Genomic DNA, 20486 nt, shown 5'->3' with positions numbered 1-20486 from the left:
AGGAATGAAACGATCTGAGAAGTTTCATGGGAAGTGAACTTGTTTTCATCGCTTCCTTCAAGAACAACTCCCTCCTGCTAGGTAATAATTTGAGTGTTTGTGTATCCGGTGTCTTGGCTTTCACTGCTGCTCTCTCCTCGCCTGAAGTTGTGATTAGAAAGTGATGCTGCTGCTCCCTCTGGGCACTTTGCACAGTTTTGCCCTTTGAGACAGGTGTGTGGAGGAGAGCGTGTGTTTACTTACACTCAGCGAACATGTGTTTGACAAGAATTTTCTCTTTAGAGCCTCACACGAATGAGCTCAAAGCAAAAGCATTACGGCCATCAAGTCCTCTCTTGTGGGAGCCACTTCTGATGTCCCGTCGCTCTGAGGCCACTGTGGAGGAGAGAAGGGCACTGTGGACTCTGTGTGTTTAATCACTGGAGCTGGGCCAACACACACACACACACACACACCCACACCACACACACACACACACACACACACACACACACACACACACACACACGCACACACACACACACACACACACACACACACACACACACACACACACACACACACACACACACACACACACACACACACACACACACACACACACACACACACACACCGAGCTCACTCCTTCATCTGACCTGCCAATAGCAATAATATGTGTCCTTCACTTATCATTTTCTATCATCTATATTATTATGCCTCCCCCCCAGCACAACACAACGCAGACTCATACATCCTGTGCAGCCCCTGCCGCCTACCCCCGCCCCATTACCCAGCCCAGCCCAGCAAGCTACCCCCACACACACACACACACACACCTCCAACACACACACATGAAAGATCTCCCCATGCTGCAGCAGACTGCAAAGCACTGCATTTCTCATGACTTTTTTTTCCTGATAAATGTGATCCCAGAATCCGAGAGGGAGGCCAGTGCTGTGCATTAAAATTCATGGGTAAAAAATGGCAATAAAATCTTTCTTTCTTTCTTTCTTTCTCTCTCTCTCTCTTTCCTTCCCTCTTTCTCTCCACTCTCCCCTGCTTGCTCCCCTTACCCTCCTCTCTTTTTTCATTCCCTCACTTGTCTGCTCAACGCACACTCACACTCACACTCACACACAAGGACCAGCCACACTCACACACGCACACACAAGCCCTCTTTTTTTTTCATCACCCGTGTGCACTCTCCCTCTCTTTCAATCTCTAACCCTCCCACTGGCTCCTCTTTCTCAGCATCCCCCCTGCTGTCCTTCATCCTTTATTCTCTTCCTCCTCCTCCTCCCTCCCTCCCCCCGCTCTGCCTTTCCTCTCTCTCTCTCTCTCTGTCTGTTTCTCACACACACACACGCACACACACACACACACACACACACACACACACACACACACACACACACACACACACACGCACACGCACACGCACACACACACACTATATACTCTCACACAAACACACACCCATCTATATTTTCCAACTCCACCTCTGGCAGGTTGTGATTTCCACTGTCAGAAATTGCTTTTTCAATATCTCTCTCTCTAATTATGAGCCCCGCTAAAGGGGTCGTGCCACCAGAATACCAATTTTTCCACCATTTCTCCTCCTTCTCCTCCACAGTCCTTTTTTGCTCTTTCCAGGTAACAACAATACACACAATTAATACAGAGCCTTGTAATTGTCTCAAACGTGATCGGCGTTGCATTTCTGCAGGGTTCTGATGCAGGGGCTCGGATCTAGATTATGTTTTGTCATGTCTGGTCAGGTCCCTGTGGTCAGAACTAATTTCTGACGTCCAGGGAGAAAAAAGGAAGGTGATGCAGATGTTTATTTCCACATCGACGAGGACCAAATGGGGCCAATGTGAGATTCTTTTTTTTATTTTTTTATTCATACAGTTGAAGGTTTGAGGGGAGAAAAGGGAAAACCACTGAATCCTGATAGCAACCACACATCTCCTCAGCATCCTCCATCACCCCACACACACTCAGCACACAGACACACTCAACACACGCACACAAACCCAGGAAAGGGTTAAAACCTTCGCTGAGCACCGGCTTTGATTGACGTGGTGAGCCCGCATCCACCAATCAGCAGCCGGTCATCGCGGCCCACGTGGGCGCTCTCCACACCCATTGGCTGGTTCTGCCAGTGTTTACTGCGCTGAAGCCGAGCCCCACGTGGAGATTTCATTCAATCTCTGAACCCTCTGAAGCTGTCGTTGCAAAAAGGAAATGTTTGCACTTCAAAAAAGAAACGAAATAAAATTAATAAAATCTCCTAATCGGGGTGTGCGTGTATTTTCATTAGCATCATTACGAGTGCTAAACAACAACAAGGGGAGGGACATGTAAATAAGGCAGATCTGCACACAGCGTGAGGCTGTGTGGAGAAGAGCATTGTCTCACAGGCGGTGGAGAGAAATGCTGTTATTTGTAATAGAAGCAGAAGGTTATTAATTTTTGATAAAACAATTTGTGGTGGTGGTGGAAGTGGGGGTGGTTGGGTGGGGGGTAGCAATCCGTGTCTTTAGGTGCGACCCCCCCCCACACCCCATCCACTCCTCACCAGAAAAGCTCCTCATATGTTATGTCCCATTGAGGATCAGAGGGAGGGAGGAGGGGTGAGGGAGAAGTGAGGGACTCTGGGAGTGTTGTGTGAAAAAGAAGTGCAGGCCAGCGAGCGAGACAAAAGGAGGCTGCGGCTGCATTGAATGCGCTGGGTGGTGTGGCCATAGTCTCCGGAGCCACAAGCAGAAACCACATTAACCCCCCTCTGGCCTTCACGCTACAGACGCCGAGGAAGAAGAATTATATATATATGTAGAGGAGGAGAGAGAGAGAGAGAGAGAGAGAGAGAGAGAGAGAGAGAGAGAGAGGGGAAAGCGGTCGAAGTCGCTGGAAGTTGAGGAGCCGAGAAGAGAGAAGGCGAGCGAGCGAGCTCCCCCCTGGACCCCGGGTGTTCCTCCTCTCCTGTCCGCGTCGAGTGCGCTGCGCTGCGGTGGTGCGGTGCGGTGCGCTGCGGTGGCTGGTGGAGATATAACCCAGAACAAAGGAGGTCTTGGAAGCGAGGAATGAGCGAGCCGAGACTAGCGCTGCCATTACCTCTGAAACCGGGCCAAATGCCTCTGTGAGCGCCACAATAGCAGTAGGTACCTCTCGGCTGCTCGCGGTTCTCGACGAAGCTTTCCGCCCCGAAAGAGACGAAGAAGAAGAAGAAGAAGGAGGAAGGAAGAAAAGAGAAGAAACACTGAGACGCACAAGTCGGCGGCTACAATGTTTCCCCAAAACCGACCACCGGTAAGAAGGCTACGCGTCTATCTAACAGTCCTCACGCATTTTGGAACGCGGTTATTGTTTCCTAACCGGAATCACTATTAAACACAATGAACCATATTGTTTTTTTTTAGCCTCTATAAAGAAAGTGCGTGTAGGAATTGTTTATCTTATTTATTCCTTTGATGTATTTCCGGGGGAGTCCTTTTGTAGTGCGCTACATAATGCAACTTCACATCTCATGAGTCTTTATGTAAACGCCCGGTGTAATCTTCGTCCAGTGAAGGTCGGGCAGAATTTATTTGTTTTATCGAGGCACCTAAACTTTGCCCAGTGTCTGTGTCTGTGTGTGTGTGTGTGTGTGTGTGTGTGTGTGTGTGTGTGTGTGTGTGTGTGTGTGTGTGTGTGTGTGTGTGTGAAATCTCGTGTCCTTGGTGGCCGCCACCTCCTCCATATGGGGTTGGAAACATGGAGCCTCCTTCCAGCTCCATTCTGGTGGTGGAGTTGACCCAGATGATGAAGTGTGTTTGTCCCTTCCTCATGTGCTGCTCGGAGGGAGGGGGTAGTGAGTCAGCCCGGCTTGTTGACACCATCACTCAATGGTCTGCCCTTCTCAAGTGCCACTCATTGTTCTCAACCAAAAAAAATCTGCTTTTTTTTAAATTTCTGTTCAGTCATATCAAGGGGGACAGACTGAAAGCGAGGAGACAACCGCTAATGCCCCAATGCTCTGTAATGTCTGTGAGAATGACAACAGAACCGATCGGGCTGTTGTCAGATAGATCTGTGTGAGTGCATGGCTTTAATTTGTTTTAGCTGAGTTAGGTGGAGAGCTTTTGAGTAGACTGAAATACATAAACACTGGTCCTCCAGCTGTGTGAAGTATCAATTAAGACCTGCTCATTTGCCTAACCCTCATCTACATCCCTCAGCCATGCCATCCTGCACCCCGCCCCTGACTGTGTTTGGATATTCATGTCCCGTCCATGCACCGAAAACCAGAGTGTGCCAAACTTAATGCGAATATGTGCGCGCCACTTAAATTAACTCTTCTCACAAATCCATTCAGATCCAAAAAGGACACATTCTTTTAATTTTTTGAAGCATCTGTGTGTTTGCATAATGCTTCAATCCCACCACCACCGTGCAGTGTAACTTCTATTTCAGCCTCTACTTCCTTTGAGCGATAAAAGGATCTTGTGAGTCCCCTCAATCCAAACACGCCACACATACACAAACATCACACACACACCACCAGCAGCTGTGTATGTAGTATGGCTGACTGCAGGAAGGCAGGGCAGGAGGCAGACTGTGGGTCTGTGGTTTGCACTGTAAACCCAATCCCTCTCATCCAGCCTCTCCTCGCTGTGTTCCTGTGAGAGCTCCAAACCACATCTTAATGTATGGGCAGGCGTCCCAGGGTGAGAGGAGCAGACTGCGGCGGGTCTGGGTAGAATGTTTAGGCCGGCGGCCCCGTTTCGATTCTACCTCTTTGCAGATCTCGACAGTGCTATGCGAGGCCCCCCTCTCTGAAAAGTCCCAGGCCATCAGGAGCTGTTGTTTGCACCTCGCAGTGAAGGGCCACTCAACACGGCAAACTGTTTAATATCTGAAACGCTAGCCTGTCATCACCGGAGGATGGTCCGCTGTGAAGGATATGACCCATAAATCCCGTTACCCATGGCCTATATATCACAGAATATATAGTTGTCTTTTATCAAATGTTAGTTATCAATTAACTTGCCCACTTTGGAGACACTTATTGGTATCGACATGTAATTCAACCTGTTTATACCTTATCTTCATTGTGGATTCCTCGTGTATGAAGTTCATCACCTGTTCCAAATATTTTCTTATTACTATTTTCTTATTACACAGGTTCATATGACATTCTCTCCACGGCATAAAGCACAACAGACTTTGCTGTTTTTCAATCACTCAACTTGCACATTTAACAAGCACTAAATACAGTACACACTTGAGCCAAACTTCTCCCTATCAGAGACTAAAAATCTGATTATACGTGCAGATGTAATGGTGCTGTAAACACAGCATTAAAAAAAAGTTTCTGGAAACACTTGAGGTCCTTGTATGTGCCCAGATGGTTTTGGGATTCGGCCTGATGCCAGCTGTAGACTAGCTGAGATGTGTATGGGACATGGCTGGCTCTCAGGTTGTTAGGGTTCTTTCTAATCTGCCACATTAGTGACAGAAACGTACCAGGCTGTACTGCAGACACATCCACAAGTGAAGAAGAAAGCCAAATATCAAAGTAGAATTTAAAATTGAAATCTAATCAGAAAATAATCGTCTGTTTTCTTAGCCTACAACGATGCTAACCATGTTAACAATGACACATTTTACCCGCTTGAAATAAAGGTGAGGCATGTATTCACAAGGAGCAAATTGTGACATTGATAAACCTCACAAGCGTTTGTTAAGACCTGGCCTGTAAGAGATAATCAAAATATAATAAATTGATCATCGAGATCGCTCAAAGTTCATAATAAGATTGCTAATAATATTTCCAATAGCCCTCTACCAACCATTTTCTTCTCAACAAAGCTGAGTATTGGGGGAGGGGTTTGTCAAGAGGCTACTATTGGGGGTGATCTGTTTGGCTGTGTTCAGACAGACACTCACCCTGTGTAGGAAAAATGCAGCCCTTATCTATTCAATGAGGGAACTGTGCTGGGGGGGCGCATTGAGAGGAGGTTGTCCTAAAAGATGCAGCATTGTGCGACAAAATAGTCGAATCCGGTTCAGCTTTTTCTGTAACCGAGTTAAAGATGCATGAGACCACACGTTCCTCACCAACACTGCCGCATGATGCAGGGCAAAAGTCTGTGAACGTTCAGTTGGGGAAAAAAAGTCCAGCTTGAAAGAGTGCAGGGGCTGCATTTCTGAGGCTGTGTTGTTTTATATACCTGTGACAATGAAATAAGACCCGGGGCGTCCAGTTGAATGAACATTGATGTCACATTGCAGCAAAAGCTAAAAGAGATTAAACTTTTTTTTTGCAACATGAGGCAACGTTACTTTGGATGACCCCACCCCCTCAATAGCCTGCACTACGTTAACACACTTCCATCGTTCGAATGAAAGGCTGTGTTCTTTTTTTTCACTCTGCATGATGTTAACGTGGCCTTGTTCTGAATTCCCTTCAATGCCCTCCATATTCATCCTCTTCAGACCACTTGGTTTAAAATGGCTATTAAAAATGCAGCTCTCGTTTGAAAACGAGTATTGATAACCTTTTTTAATTTATGTGGTTTTGCCAAAGGTTCAAATCTGTTACTATAACATTTCCTAATCTTTTAGTAGGAAAGGAACGTATCGTGCTGTTACTATCTGACTATCACTGATTTGGTTTCTAACCAGACCGTCCATTGTAAGCGTTCATTATATTTTTCAGAGCTGCTTCCTTGTTTCACTTAGTTTGAACTTGTATTGTTACCGTATTCACACACAGTTTTAGTACGCTGTGGTATATTTATAATAGAAAGTTGGGTGGATTAAATTTGAATAATTTTCATTTGATGTTTAAATGTAGGTCTGTCTCTTCTAAGGTGCCATAGTACAGGTTTTTATCTTATACTTGTGCAAGTAGACGTTGTTGCTCTGTCACTGTACTCATCATTCAAGGCCAAAACAATAGCCATTAAGCATTGCTAAACTCTGAGCATATGCAGCCCACATGACCTCGCTATTTGCTCCTACTCGGCCAAGCGCCATTGTGAGGTTTGTGTTTGCATGAAGCTTGAAGAACAGAGGGAGCCACAAAACAAAGCCAGATTCACGTCATGATCTGCTGTCTCAGATAACTTGAGAATCAAATGCCTTTTTTTAGCAAAAACTATTTTCTCCACCCCTCTTGTTTTAGCACAAACGGTGTAGGAAAAGGTCTGATTTGGGGCCATATAGCACAAACAAGACGTGTGACTTAATATGCAAAGGAGGGACATTTTTTGTTTTCAACTTACTTCCAAGTGCGGCCATGCCCTGTATCGTCATCTAGGAGGTCGTCTTCCCTAATGAAACTGTTCAGTGAGCTAAATAAAGGCAGGTAAGAGACAGAGTGTTGTGTGGAGAGCAAATGAGTGACCGAGATGGAGATGCTTTCTTCTCTTCATCCTCAGAGCTATCATAACCCCCACACACACACACACACACACACACACACACACACACACACACTTCCTGAGTCCTAGCATGCTTTTAGCTCTTTATCACCACTGTTGTCCGGCGGGGAGAGTGTCTTATCGATCAGGAGCTCGCCTGCTATGCTCAGGAGCGAATTAGCGAGAGAAAGAGACCGAGGGAGGCAAAAAGAAAATGAAGGAAACGAGGCTGAAGGGATTTCAGGTTTACACAAGCTGTTGTGGAGGTGCGCCTCAGTGGAAGGAACAAATGAGCTGAGGGGGTTACCTAATAAAAGAAGGCACCTCCAGCAATTAAGCCAGCTGACAGGCAAACTGTGGCTCTTCGCTAATGTGGGCTGACAGCAGGGAAATTTGAATAACGGGGCATGCGGGAGGAAGGAGAGAAGGGGGGAGTAGTGGTGGCGCTAATGAAACAGGTGCCTGCCAGCCCCTCCCCTCTAAGTGCAGAAATCATTGGGAGATTAAGAGCCCATTTCTCTCGCATGTAGCCACGCAGATTGCTAATTTGGGTGGGGGGTTGTAGGAAATGAGGTGGGGGGGTTATAGGAAATGGACCAGTGTCTTTCCTTCTCTACTGCATGGTGCTTTAACAATGCAAATCACTGTTGAATGGTGTCCGTAGTTTTGGAATAATTTGATATCAGGTGCTTTAAATTCAAACCCTTCTGATGGCTGTGTACTGACATGTTTCCTGGCCCTCGGACTTGGGGGCGTGCGATTTTAGGCATGTGTGGGTGGATTCACAGTGATACACACATTCAGTTATGTTACCCTGAGTTAGACCTCCTGTCACAGCGTCCTTGGTGGTATTCAAATGAGAGAGGGAGAGAGAAGAGAGAGCTTGGTGGGTGTTTACTCTGATGATTGACTCTGTGGGTAAGCAGTGTAATTAGTGGCCTGACTAATGGGCTGAGCTTTATGAAGGAGGCAGCAGCAGCACAGCATCTTCCCAGCTGAAGGAGACAGAGAGATCGAGCTCAGATAAAAAGAATAAAACAAACTAATCTCAACATTCAGCAAAGATATTTTTAGCCACAGCGTTTTCACTTCCTCCGACTAGCCAGAGTATCCACCTTGCAAAATTTGGACCTACAGTATGCGCAGTAGCAATCGAGAGTTGGAATAACTCGACCAATCACGACGAGTCAGTCTCAGCAGTCAATTATGACGCTTCGGCCCATATTAATAGCATCAATATATTCGTATCAAATATGAAATTAAAACCAAACTCATCCGAAAAATAAACGCTTGAATAATTTGATAAGAATTACCTTAAGTGATAGAAATCAGCTTTGGGAAAAATGTATTTGACCTCTACTTTGACTTTTTAATTTGGTCCAGCTCCAACCATTAACATGGAAGAGGCAGGATTTATGACCTATACTGGAGCCAACCACCAGGTGACAATAGAGATGCTTTGACTTCACTTTTGGGGAGCAATATGTTGTCCATATTTATAAACAGTTTATCTTCCTAACAGGTTTAATACATTTTTATCTAAATATTTGTCTGTGTCACACTTTGTTTTTGACTAAATGCCTGTATTACTAATGCTACTCCCATCAGCCTTAGATGCCTCATAATTACTACATAGTCTAACTATGTAGTAATTCACAAATGCATGCTAGCCTATATAAAAATATTATCTGCTAAATAGGAGCATGTTAGCGTTGTCATGTTAGTCTCACAGAGCCGTTGAAACCCCAACCAACAGACAAAAAGTTCATGTTGACTTGTGGCTAGTTTTTTTGCAACTGTAGTTTTATGATAAATGAAATTCTCTGCCTAAAATTAGATTCAGCATTTCAAAAGCAGAATGGCATAAAAAAAACAAGACCGTGGCAACCGCTCAGGTTTTTTGAAGAACTCTTTCTTTCTTTGTTGCTATATGCTGTGTGGCAGGGAAAGGAAGGCGACTGTGAGAAATCATCCAGTCATCTCTCTTCCTCCCCACATCCCCTGCAGCCTTGATAAGAAAACACAGTAGTGTTCATTTTAGTGAACCCAATATTCCCCTGCTCGCACAACCACATCATAACAGTGATGGCCCCATTTCAGTTCCATTAGAAAAACCACGTATCACTGTGGGTCAGTGCGGGCAGCAACGATTGAGACCCATATTGTGGATTCCCAACGTTATTGACGTTGTAGCTATCCTGTGTGAATTCAATCAAGTCCACGTGTGCTTGTAAATACTTGTGGAAAACTGTTGTGCACCCATCCACATGGTGTGTGTGTAGGGGCCATGTATAAGAGAGTAGTCTTGTTTTTTGAGCATGTGTGTATGCATGTTGTTTTTAATGGTGGCAGGAGGGGGTTGGAGCAAGGATGTGAGGTCATAGTGGTTTGTTGCTTGCAGTGTAATTAGAAATAAATGCCCCACTTGTAGTGGTTCATTCACATCAGAATAAACTTTGTGCACAGATGCTTACGTTTGTCTGTGTACGAATCTTTGCATTCATGGATGTTGTTGCATGTGACCTTGGATATAATGTTTGTGCAGAACATGTACCCTGATCTCTTATGTGCTGTGTTTGGTTTCTCAGCTGTTGTGCAGCAGCTAGCATGTTTTAAAACGGCCTTACTAGATTGTCTTCACTAACCTATCCCACCAAAGGGATGTGGGATTTGATTTAAATAATTTCTATCCCCGTAGATGACTCCTTCACGCTCGCTCTCCCTCATCCCCTCATCATCAGGCCCTCATTTAATCATTGCAATTGACTTGTGCCTTCCTGGGATAAGAGAGAGATTAGTGTGGAACGTGTGTGTGCGTACATCTGATGCAACAGGGTCATATCTGGGGTTTCATCATTGACCTAGTGCAATAGGTGGCCTTTAACCCCTAATGTTGGCCTGTAGCTTCCTCGGCTGGCTTTCTGGAACGGGACAGATAGCCGCGACGCTGGGCTGCGGCTCAGGGCCCGTGAGCACCTCACCGCCGATTTATCTAAACAGTTAAATAATCAGATCATCCTATTGGAGACAAGCTTTCCTTCCTCAAGCCGACCTGCTTCATGCAATCCTCCCTCAGAAAAAGATCCTGCTGTAATTGTGTAACCGTGATTTTCCGCCTATGTAAGCTTTGTTCAAGGGCAGACGGCATGTCTCTTGTTTGCTTTCAAGCCAAGAGGGATGGAATAACTGACTGTGGGATTATCAGGTGAGGCTCAGTTTAGACTCATTCCCACAGGTCAACAGGTCAGCGCAATGACCTGACCTCTCACTTTAAAGCCTGCTCAGCTATTTGCCAGATCAGGAGTTGGAACAGACTAATGGCAGTGTTTCATGTGTGATTTAAAGAGGTTGTATGCTGGGGTATGATGTATGCTTTGCCCGTGTTTCGAGGCAGCATCTGTCACATACGTCCAGTCTGGTGTGAATCATCACAACAGAAATCCTAACCAGCAGACTGGGGTTGGGTGTTATGTCCCAAGTGGCCAAGACCGCAAAGAGACGTTTGTTTCTTTCACCTAAGATATACAAATATTATATATCTTATTATACATCCTCTCTTTCAGAAAAAGAGGGTCAGAAAATAGACCAGCTCACTAGCATCATCCATTTCAGCGGAAGGCTCTGCCCCATCTCTCACCTGTCCTCCGGCGACATGGCTGTGAAGAAAGAAAAAAAGAAAATCCCTGAAAAATATTAAAAAGAAATGGGAGGGAAAGGAGTGATGAGAGCGAGAGAGCGAAGAAAGATAGTCTTTTCTTTCATTCTTCTTCCATCCTCCCATAAAATGGCCTTGGTGCTCTTTTTTTTCCTCCTGTGAAGAGTAATTGCTCTGTGCGTGTGTGTTGTGTGAAAGGAGAGGGAGAGAGAGTGTGTGTGTGTGTGTGTGTGTGTGTGTGTGTGTGTGTGTGTGTTGTGTGTGTGTTTTTTTAATCATGGGTTTTGTGTGAGAAAAGGTGTGTGTGGGTGTGTGTGTGAGCAAGCCTGACAAAATGTGCATGTGTATTTTTGTGGGGGTGAGTGTGCATAATGGTGGAGCTGTGCATGCAAGGGAAAAGAGGTGTGTGAGTGTGCGTGCGTGGTTGTCTGTGCTCTAGGAGGCGAATCTGGCCGACAGATTGAGAGCAGCTTGTTAGAAAGAGGAACAATGAGGCCACAGCCCCCTCTCCCATCTTCTTTTTTTCTTTCCTTTCTTTATTCTCCTTTATTTTTTCCGTGCTTGCTTTCTGCCCCTTTCTCCTTTTTATTTTATTTCCATCCCTTTTCACAACACTTCCTCTCTATCTTTCTCTTTTCTGTATATTTCTGACTTCCTCACTAGGCTCATTCATCTCATCGGTCCAATTTTACCCTCCATCCATCTTAAGCCGTCGCCTGCCGTCTACGTTAGTCCAGAGTTTTTGGGGGCCCTAAATCGCAAACACTTGCTGGTGGTCCAGCTTTATTTTGACAAAGCTAGAATTAAAGCTGCATTTTAGTTTGGATGAGCAGAAAAGGAGGACACATTATTCATATGATGACACAGTCACCCGCATTTGCTTCCTGATTGGAAATCGATTGCCAGCAGTGAATGCAAAGCGTTTGGTCACAGTTCCTCCTCATTGTTGGTCCAAGAAGAAAATCCCTCCACTAATTTGTCACCACTGCTTTCCTTGTTTGTAGTATTTTCTACAAGTTAGCAGTAACGGCAAAGAAGACGGTCCTGTTTTAGACCGGCACACACACATGCCAAGTGTCCTCGAATGGTCGTGTGATATGCATTGTCAGGATGGCGATTAGTTCTTATACAACGCTAAAATGCTCCTGTTGACGATTATTCCTTTTACACTCACTCTGCTCATAATCAACACATTATTTTTGGCATCAATGTTGAGTAATGTTGTGATTAAGTTGTTTATTCATTAATATTAATGTGTGACAGACATTGTTGATGTCAAGGACATTAAGAGGAGAGGTGTATTTTTAAAAACAATATATTAAATTATTCCTACCCACATACTCAAACCTATTGATTACCTACTGTCACTGAACTTGTTGACTGTTTGTTGAGCAACATGGCACCGCTACGACTACGTCAGCATCTGGATTTTCTGAGTCAAGTCCTTTGACCTTTGACTTAATGTTATTGCATTTTAACATGTGTCCTGTTGTGTTTCTACTCTGATTCTTTGAATGGAAGCTTTGTAGCTGACATTGACGATTATTACATGATGCATAAGATGGACGGTGCATCATATTCAAAGTCAAGACTCTGGAAACTGAAGCAATGTTTCAAATAGGAAGTAACTCTTCCACGTTTATAGTTTGGTTAGTCTTGTTTTTACATAATGTACAAACTGGCTCTGTTTGGATATTGGTTTAATGAACATACCTGCCAAGAGGGATTTCTAAAACAAAGGCAACATTACCACCAGTTATGGATGCATATAAAAGAAACATGAGTTGCCCTCGTCCACCACCCTCCAATGGTGAAATATTGCTGCAGGGCAAACTCAGTGGTTGGCAAAGCTGCATTTGCAGTCTGTTGGGATTTAAGACACAAGCAACTGGATTCTTTCAGTGTCCAGCTCCATACAAGGCTTAACATGGATTTTCAGAAAATAATTATGTGAAAAAGTCAAAATGATCAGATTAATACAAAATGCAGCAAAAACTCACAAACCTCACAGGCTCATTCTTAGAACTCTTGATTATGAAATACCCTCACAGCTGAGGGTTTTATCAGATTAAATAATTTAGCCAAATTAAGTTTGAATGAAGTTACATTTTTTGTAAAAATTAAATCTTAATACCTTAACCGCCTACAATAAAATGTTCCATTTTCTTTGGATCTCCCATCACAAACTGAAAAAGAGCAAAACATGTTTTGAATCAATGACCAGACTGGCTTCCGTTAAACTAACAGTCATATTAAGACTAGTGCCTCTCTGCAAGAGAAATTATGGTACATTACTATCACTCAGCCTCACTGTCATATTCACCATTGATAAGCTTGTGGAACCCACTGTCCCAGGCCCAGTCGGCTTCTGCTCTCTGTTATTTTGACAGAGAGCCAAACAGACAGACAGACGGACAGCCCCCACCACCCTCCTAGTCCGGCTCTCAGCCCCCTTTTGTCTGCCTGTCCTGCAGCATTACCTCTGTGGTTGTAGTCTCCTAATTGCTCTGGACCCTGTAGAGAAGGGAGACTAAGCACAGGGGTGGGCAGGGGTCTTCAGCCACGATGGGGTCCTTTTACTCCACTTCTCTCCCTCCTACTGCTCTGTTTCTTTTTTTTATGTCTTTTTTCTACTCGGACTTGAAATAAGACAAAGTGTGCTCATTTGGCTAAGAGGCTCTTGTACACTCCGCCCTCCCCCTCCAAGTTGGTGACCCATTCACATCTGCGTCTGCTAGTGACGGCAGTGTCTCAATAATAGACAGCCCCTCACAATGGTTCCACAGGCATGGTGGTAAGCGCTTACAGATTTGGTGGTCAGGTACATATTTTCTTGTCATGGTTGAAACAGCTTGAGTGGAGCTTTTCCATTACCACATCAAAACAGTCACATTACACAGAAAATCACTCACCCTTTGGTTGTAGGTTGTCGCAATTTGGAAATCAAATGTTAACACTTGTTGTTTTTTGGAATTATCCCATACTGGTAGGTATTTTACATCCTTTCTCAGTCGAATTTTTCCGAACACAGCCTGACCACGTCTGGTATCCACACTCTTATAAAAAAAATGCAGAAGGGAGGCAGAAAAGCGGCCATATTCTGTTGCGAGAACACGTTTTAAAGTAAGCGATTATAAAAAAAGAAAAAATAAGCAGTTGTGTAACATTTGTATTTCTTGTTTTTGCTGTACCGATACGTACCAAACCTTACCTGAGGTACGTACCAAACTGTGATCTTTGTCTGCTGTTACTCCCCCACTAAGCATGGTATCTCTTCTCTTTTCAGGCACCTTTGCAGCCACCCCCTGGGTCCTCTGCCTCAGTGGTGGCAGCTGCAGCCGCAGCAGCGGCGGCAGCATCGGGGGTGCCCCAGTCACTGAAACTAACCTACCCAGAAACCTTGGACCGCATCAAGGAGGAGTTTCAGTTCCTGCAGACCCAGTACCACAGGTATAACTTTTTTACACTGTACACTGATGGATGACTTTTATCCAGGAAGTCCACTTTGTGGAACAGATCCATGAATTTGAAGAGTTAGCACATGTCAAAAACTGTGCACAGCAGTTTATAATATTTTGTACAACAGAGAGAATTTTCCATTCATGTTATAAAGTTACCTGCAGGAATGTGCACTATGCTTTGATTGATCGCAGCAGCCTGTTACCAAGCTGAGCCAGATACAACACACTGTATTTCATGTCCTTTCTTGCTCTCCTGTCTTACATGTGTGTACACACACATGCACTCGATCTCTGACTGAGATAACGCAAAGCTATGCAATGTTTTGACTAACTTTCTTGGCTCCGATTTTCTGGACCACTGCAGATGTGTATATATATTTGTGCTGTTTTTTTTCCCTTGAGAAAAGAAGTATGCATATATTATTTTGTGTATATAATGCTAGCCACTCTTTTTGCATGACTCTGTGGTGTGTTTGATGTGCAGGAATGTGCCTAGAATGTCTTTGAATGTGGGATTTGTGCTGGCTGTTCTGTCCCAGTCTCAGTCTCTTTCTCTCTTTTCTCTCTCTCTGTCTCTCCCTCTCTGTTCCCTTGGCACACCTTCACAGAGTACCCACCCCCTCACTCGTCTCTCATCCAGCTTTGATTCAACTGGCCAGAATCTCCCCTCCCTCCTTTCTGTCCCCCTATAAACTTCTTTTGTATTTGTTGTTACCCTGCTCGCCAGCATAGCCGCTCCAGCAGGGTTCTGTTTTTACCCCTGTGTGTGTAAATTTTGGGGGAGTATTACTTGCGATGGTATTTCCAGATGAATAATGATGGGTCAAAGGTCAAGGTTGAGAAAAATATTGGCCGAATCATTTCCCAAATATTAGAGATAATAAATGCATTGATCAGACAAGTATTCCCCATCATATGACATCATAAAGAAGACACAGAGAAATCAGAAAAGTGAAAAGTTAATTTTATGGATGCATTTTTATTTCTGTATCACTGTAGATTGAAAACTTATTTATGATCATATGGAAGGATAATGACATCCAGCCTCCATCATGATATCATTATGAAATGGATTCATTATCAGCATTGACTGATTGAGGTATAAACAGCCTGAGCAGGATATGCAATGTCCCTCCGAGAGCCGTTTTCAGTACCAAAACACTTTCCAATATTAGGACATGTATTTAGAGCTTTATATTTTTACTAATAATTTGGTCTCATGGATATTATTAGGAAAGATAATTGTGCAGGTATTTTTTCCCCCTTTTTGTGCAGATTATTTTAACCCAGAATCTACAAAATGTCTCCTGATGTGATGACAATCATCCAGTCCCACCACATGAACTATAAACCACTGCCAGATCAGGTCCCGCACACCCACACCTATCCAGCACTGGCTGGCTGTGACCACCTCTTTGACATCTTTTGTGCTTTTTATCTGGATTTTTATTGAATTTTGCTCCAATAAGGGACAGAGTCTTGAAATAGCATGTTTGCTCAGTGAACAGGAGGGAAACCCAAGGTTATCACCTTCTGAATTAATTTTTTCAAAAGTGTTTGCAGTTTCCCTGCAAACTAAACCTGCGAACCAAACTTCTAAGCTGCACTGACCCAGGCAAACCAAGCCATTCACAAACACGAGCCATCTGTGGATCTGTTGGTAGCGACAGTGTGATCAGCTCCTCTGGCGGCAGTTCAATGTTACACCTCGTGTTACAAAACACCTGGAGCCACACTCTCCTGACAAGAGCCGGAACTAAGAACCAGGGAGCAGGATAAACAATAAATTCATGATGAGATTAAGAACACGATTGGGAGCAAGCGCGAGCTTGTGATTCCATCTGCATCTCCCAGTTTCTATACCACATTGTGCTGTTTGAGCAGGCCTGGTTCAGGTTTCCAGGAAAGCTTGTTTCACCTTGCTACCGGCTTCTCCAGCAGCCCACAGACTGTTGTGAGCACAAAAAACACAGCAGATTAAATCTCTGTACATGACTACAACTGAAAACTAACACTGTAACCATAACAATGGCAAACACTGCTGGAACAGAGTGTCTAATGGATATGTTTACACAAAACTGTTGGACGTATGTTGACTCTGGCAGACGAGTACCTGTTAATTGGTTGTATTGCTCATTTATGATTGACGTACAAATGCCAGTAAACTTGAGCTGCTCATGCCGGAAAATGACGATGCTGCTTTCTGATTTTCAACCAACTCATTTTAAGCAACTTCCACTGAAAACTGTGCATTCATGTCAGATTGGGTGATAATCCAATATTTTAAGACTTTTAGTGGTATTTTGGTGATATGATCATAATTTGTCCACAATCTATTTACATTTTAAAAGCTTGTGATTCAAGTCAAGTCATATTTACAAAGCCACAGATTTGCCCCATGAGAGCATCATCAAATAAAATAGAAAAAATAAATACATTTCTTTTTTAATCTTTTGTTTTTTACCTGTGAGGAGATTAACTGAAGCAAAGCAAATCAATATATGTGTATATATATATGTGTATATACACTTAAATATATTTCCCATATTATAACACTCATTCTTGCCAGAAGTGCCTTTTGAGTACTTCAAGCTTTATGTACTCATTTTTTTTTTTTTCTTCCAGTTAATCAAATTTATTCACTCTTGATGATACAACAGATGTTATGTGTATATATATATAATATTTTCATTTTTGCAAAATATATTTTCAAAATTCTTGTTCTATATATTTGGTTGCATTTGTTTTCTTTTTATTTATAGTTATTTATAATAAATTGAAACTTTTGGAAATCCTGGAATGGACTTTGTTAAAACCTGTTCATGCACGCTCTCACTCGCACACTCACTTTGCTGTGCTTGCTGCTTTTTAATTTATGCACCTTAATACAGGAACTTAATCATGTACTGCCTGTTTTCTTCTGAATGTGCTGTTTAGGGGGGATGTTTTCTTCTCCCTGGTTCATTGATATTGTTTTGTGTGGGTTGACAGAGTGATTCCTTTTCATTAATAATAATAATATTGTCAGACTGGACTCTGACTGGCACCCCACTTTCTAAATGGAGGAAAAACCTTGTAGAAACTGCTACAGTAGTGCTTCCTTCAGCTCATTTAACAACCATAGTAGAAACAGGAGTTTTTACATTCACTTAAACATTGCGATCAGCACAATAAGATTCTTTCTATAATGGCGTAACTCTGAGAAGCCATCAGATGCCAGTTGCTTAACACATGTGACGCTAAAAAAAGTCCGATTGGCAGCAGAAAGGAGCAGACATGTAGTGGTCAGAAGGATTATCGGTGTCCTTGTTTAGTCCAACAGCAGACAGGTCAGGACACAGGCCCACATCTGATCGCAGGCTACACCTTCATGTAACTGGACCCACTTGTTACCGTATTCACCCTGCAGGGAAAACATGACCCGAACTCCCACAGAGAGACACACACACACACACACACACACACACACACACACACACACACACACACACACACACACACTGACCCACTCAGACACACTCCCAATCTGATGCCTGCCCTTAACACACACACACACTTACAGGCCCCAATTATCTCCACACACACAAATAGATGTTGTCTAGAAATAGCACGGCTTAGTTGCAGGGAAGGTGGCTGGATTCTGATAGATGTTGGATTAGATGGCAGGAAAAAGACTGAGGGAAGGGATTAGCGCTGATGAGCTGCAACTGTGTGTGTGGAGGGGGGGCGGGAGGATGGATGGGTGGGTGGCATGGTGTGTTTCTAAATTTGTGTGTCGCTTGTTTGGTTTTGGTGGGGTGTGCTTGGTTGGAATGAAGGGTTGAGAAAGATTAGTGAGGGAAGAAGAAGAGAGGGAAGGGTTAATTAATTAGAGGGTCATTGGTGGGTCAGTGGCCCTGATTTTGTGTGTGCGTGTGCGTGCGTGAGTGAACTATCTAAACAGGCCGTAATCAGCAGACAGAGGAGAGACGGGAGGAGCTGCTGACACAGAGCTCTTATTACTGTAATTCTGTCTCCACACACACACACACACACACACACACACACACACACACACACACACACACACACACACACACACACACACACACACACACACACACACACACACACACACAGTCGCAGGTCACTTGGGGGACATTTACATACACTTGTATTCACTTAATGGAGACTTGCCATAACCACTACTCGCCTAACACTTAGCCTACCTAACACTCAAACATAACCACCAACCCCAAATATCTGCTTATCCCCAATTGGGGACACAGCTTTTGTCCCCAGCTGGAAAAGCTGCTAAATTAGTCTAAAATGTGTCTCTATAGCTGCTTTCAGATATGCACTGGACGCACGGTGCATGTGTGAACGCAAATGTCTGAGTGAGATGCTCTGCAGTTTCTACAGACTCTATCTGCCTGGCCTCCTAGTACAATGTCCGTAGACAAAAATGGAAAAAAACTAAGAAATTACGTCGATGTCCGGGTGCTGTAAACAAAATCATGTAATCTACGCAGCAGAGTTAATTAATCCTGCCTCTGCTCCAACACTCATTAACCCATAACATTGAAATATACTATTAAGAATGGACGAGTGCCTGGCACATTATATAATACCAATTAACCATTTCATTGTAACAATGGGTACATTTTTAATGGGTTAATAGCAGCATAGTCAATATGAGGATTCACAAATCACACACTGAGTGAAACAGACCAATAGGTCGACGAATACTATTTACCTTAAATAAATGTTAAAGCAAGACGTGTTTGTGTGTGTGTGGTCTGGAGGGGAAGATATCAGCTCTCCACTCACCACTAACATGCCGTCACTTGTCACTTCGAGTCCTTCCACTCGTCACTGCCAAAATACTAGACAGCTGTATAGGCTACAGATGGACACACACACACACACACTGAAATGCTACAATATAATTTTTTGCTGCAATAATGAGCAGAAAGAGCGACGGGTTATCTTGTGGAGAACTGTTCTTGTTGAGCACAAGTAAAACCAGCCACAGGTTAATGACTGGTCATCATTCACAGCATTTCTGTGTTGTTTATTTATTAACTTTTACTTCAGCACTCACTGTTACAATACATCCATTAATCTTCTACCAGGTTTGTGCCACTGTTGCACCAATAAATTTCACACAAGTTTCCATTTTTTCTCACGCGCTGCATTTGACTTCAGCTATTTTTCGAGAAGTTGCTAACTGGGTTTACAGTTTGCACATTAACAACAAAAAAGGACGTTTTCATTTCTAATAGAAGCTCCAGTTTACCAAAGCTGAGTATTGTCTGAACTGTTGAGTCAAACCTGCACTGACATTGTGTGTGTGTGTGTGTGTGTGTGTGTGTGTGTGTGTGTGTGTGTGTGTGTGTGTGTGTGTGTGTGTGTGTGTGTGTGTGTGTGTGTGTGTGTGTGTGTGTGTGTGTGTGTGTGTGTGTGTGTGTGTGTGTGATTAGATAAAGTAGTCAGGAATCCTCTGTGTTTAACTGCCTGTCTGTCGCTTGCCAAATGATGAAATTATATTTGCTTTAGGGAGGGCTGAGGGTTTGTGGTTTGTTTAAAGATGCGTTGTGGGTTGGTTTGTGTGATACAACTTCTAATTGTGTGTGTGTGTCAAACATTTATCAAAGAGCAGAGCTTACAGTGAGTCTGGCAGCAGAGAGAGTTATGGTTGGCCCGCTATTGTGGGGCGAGATCCTGGCTTTGTGTGTGTAGGTGTGTTTGCTCTCATGCATGCCCTTGAGAGATGATGAAAGAGTACACAGGCAAGTTGGGTGGGTCCCTGGTGTGTGTGTGTGTTTGTGTATTTCTGTGTGTGTGTCTGTGGTTTTGAAGATGGAGAGAATCTGACGTTTTTTCTAGAGGAGCAGTGAGGAAAGGTTGATCAATAATGAGATGAAAAGTGAACATACTTGGGGCCTGAAGGGCTCAATGGTCCTGACACGGAAAAGGCGTGCGTGTGCGTGTGTCTTC

General features: G+C 43.7%; 1 protein-coding gene across 3 annotated transcripts in view; it reads left to right on the top strand.

The window, feature by feature from the left end:
- Positions 1 to 2588: 2588 nt before the first annotated feature.
- tle2a (TLE family member 2, transcriptional corepressor a) overlaps positions 2589 to 20486 on the top strand; it is a 42575-nt gene continuing 24677 nt past the window's right edge. For 2 of the 3 annotated variants that reach the window (XM_035175926.2, XM_035175925.2), the window contains exons 1-2: positions 2590 to 3294; positions 14333 to 14496. In XM_035175926.2, coding sequence (XP_035031817.1) covers positions 3271 to 3294; positions 14333 to 14496 — 188 coding nt within the window. In that variant the 5' untranslated portion in view covers positions 2590 to 3270. Of the gene's footprint in view, positions 3295 to 14332; positions 14497 to 20486 lie in introns of all 3 variants that reach the window. The other variant, XM_035175924.2, reaches the window with a different exon arrangement.

This window comes from Hippoglossus stenolepis, chromosome 14, assembly GCF_022539355.2.
Source record: "Hippoglossus stenolepis isolate QCI-W04-F060 chromosome 14, HSTE1.2, whole genome shotgun sequence".
Lineage (NCBI taxonomy): Eukaryota > Metazoa > Chordata > Actinopteri > Pleuronectiformes > Pleuronectidae > Hippoglossus > Hippoglossus stenolepis.
The sequence above is the reverse complement of the archived record's forward strand: the minus strand, read 5'-3'. Positions and strand labels throughout refer to the sequence as shown.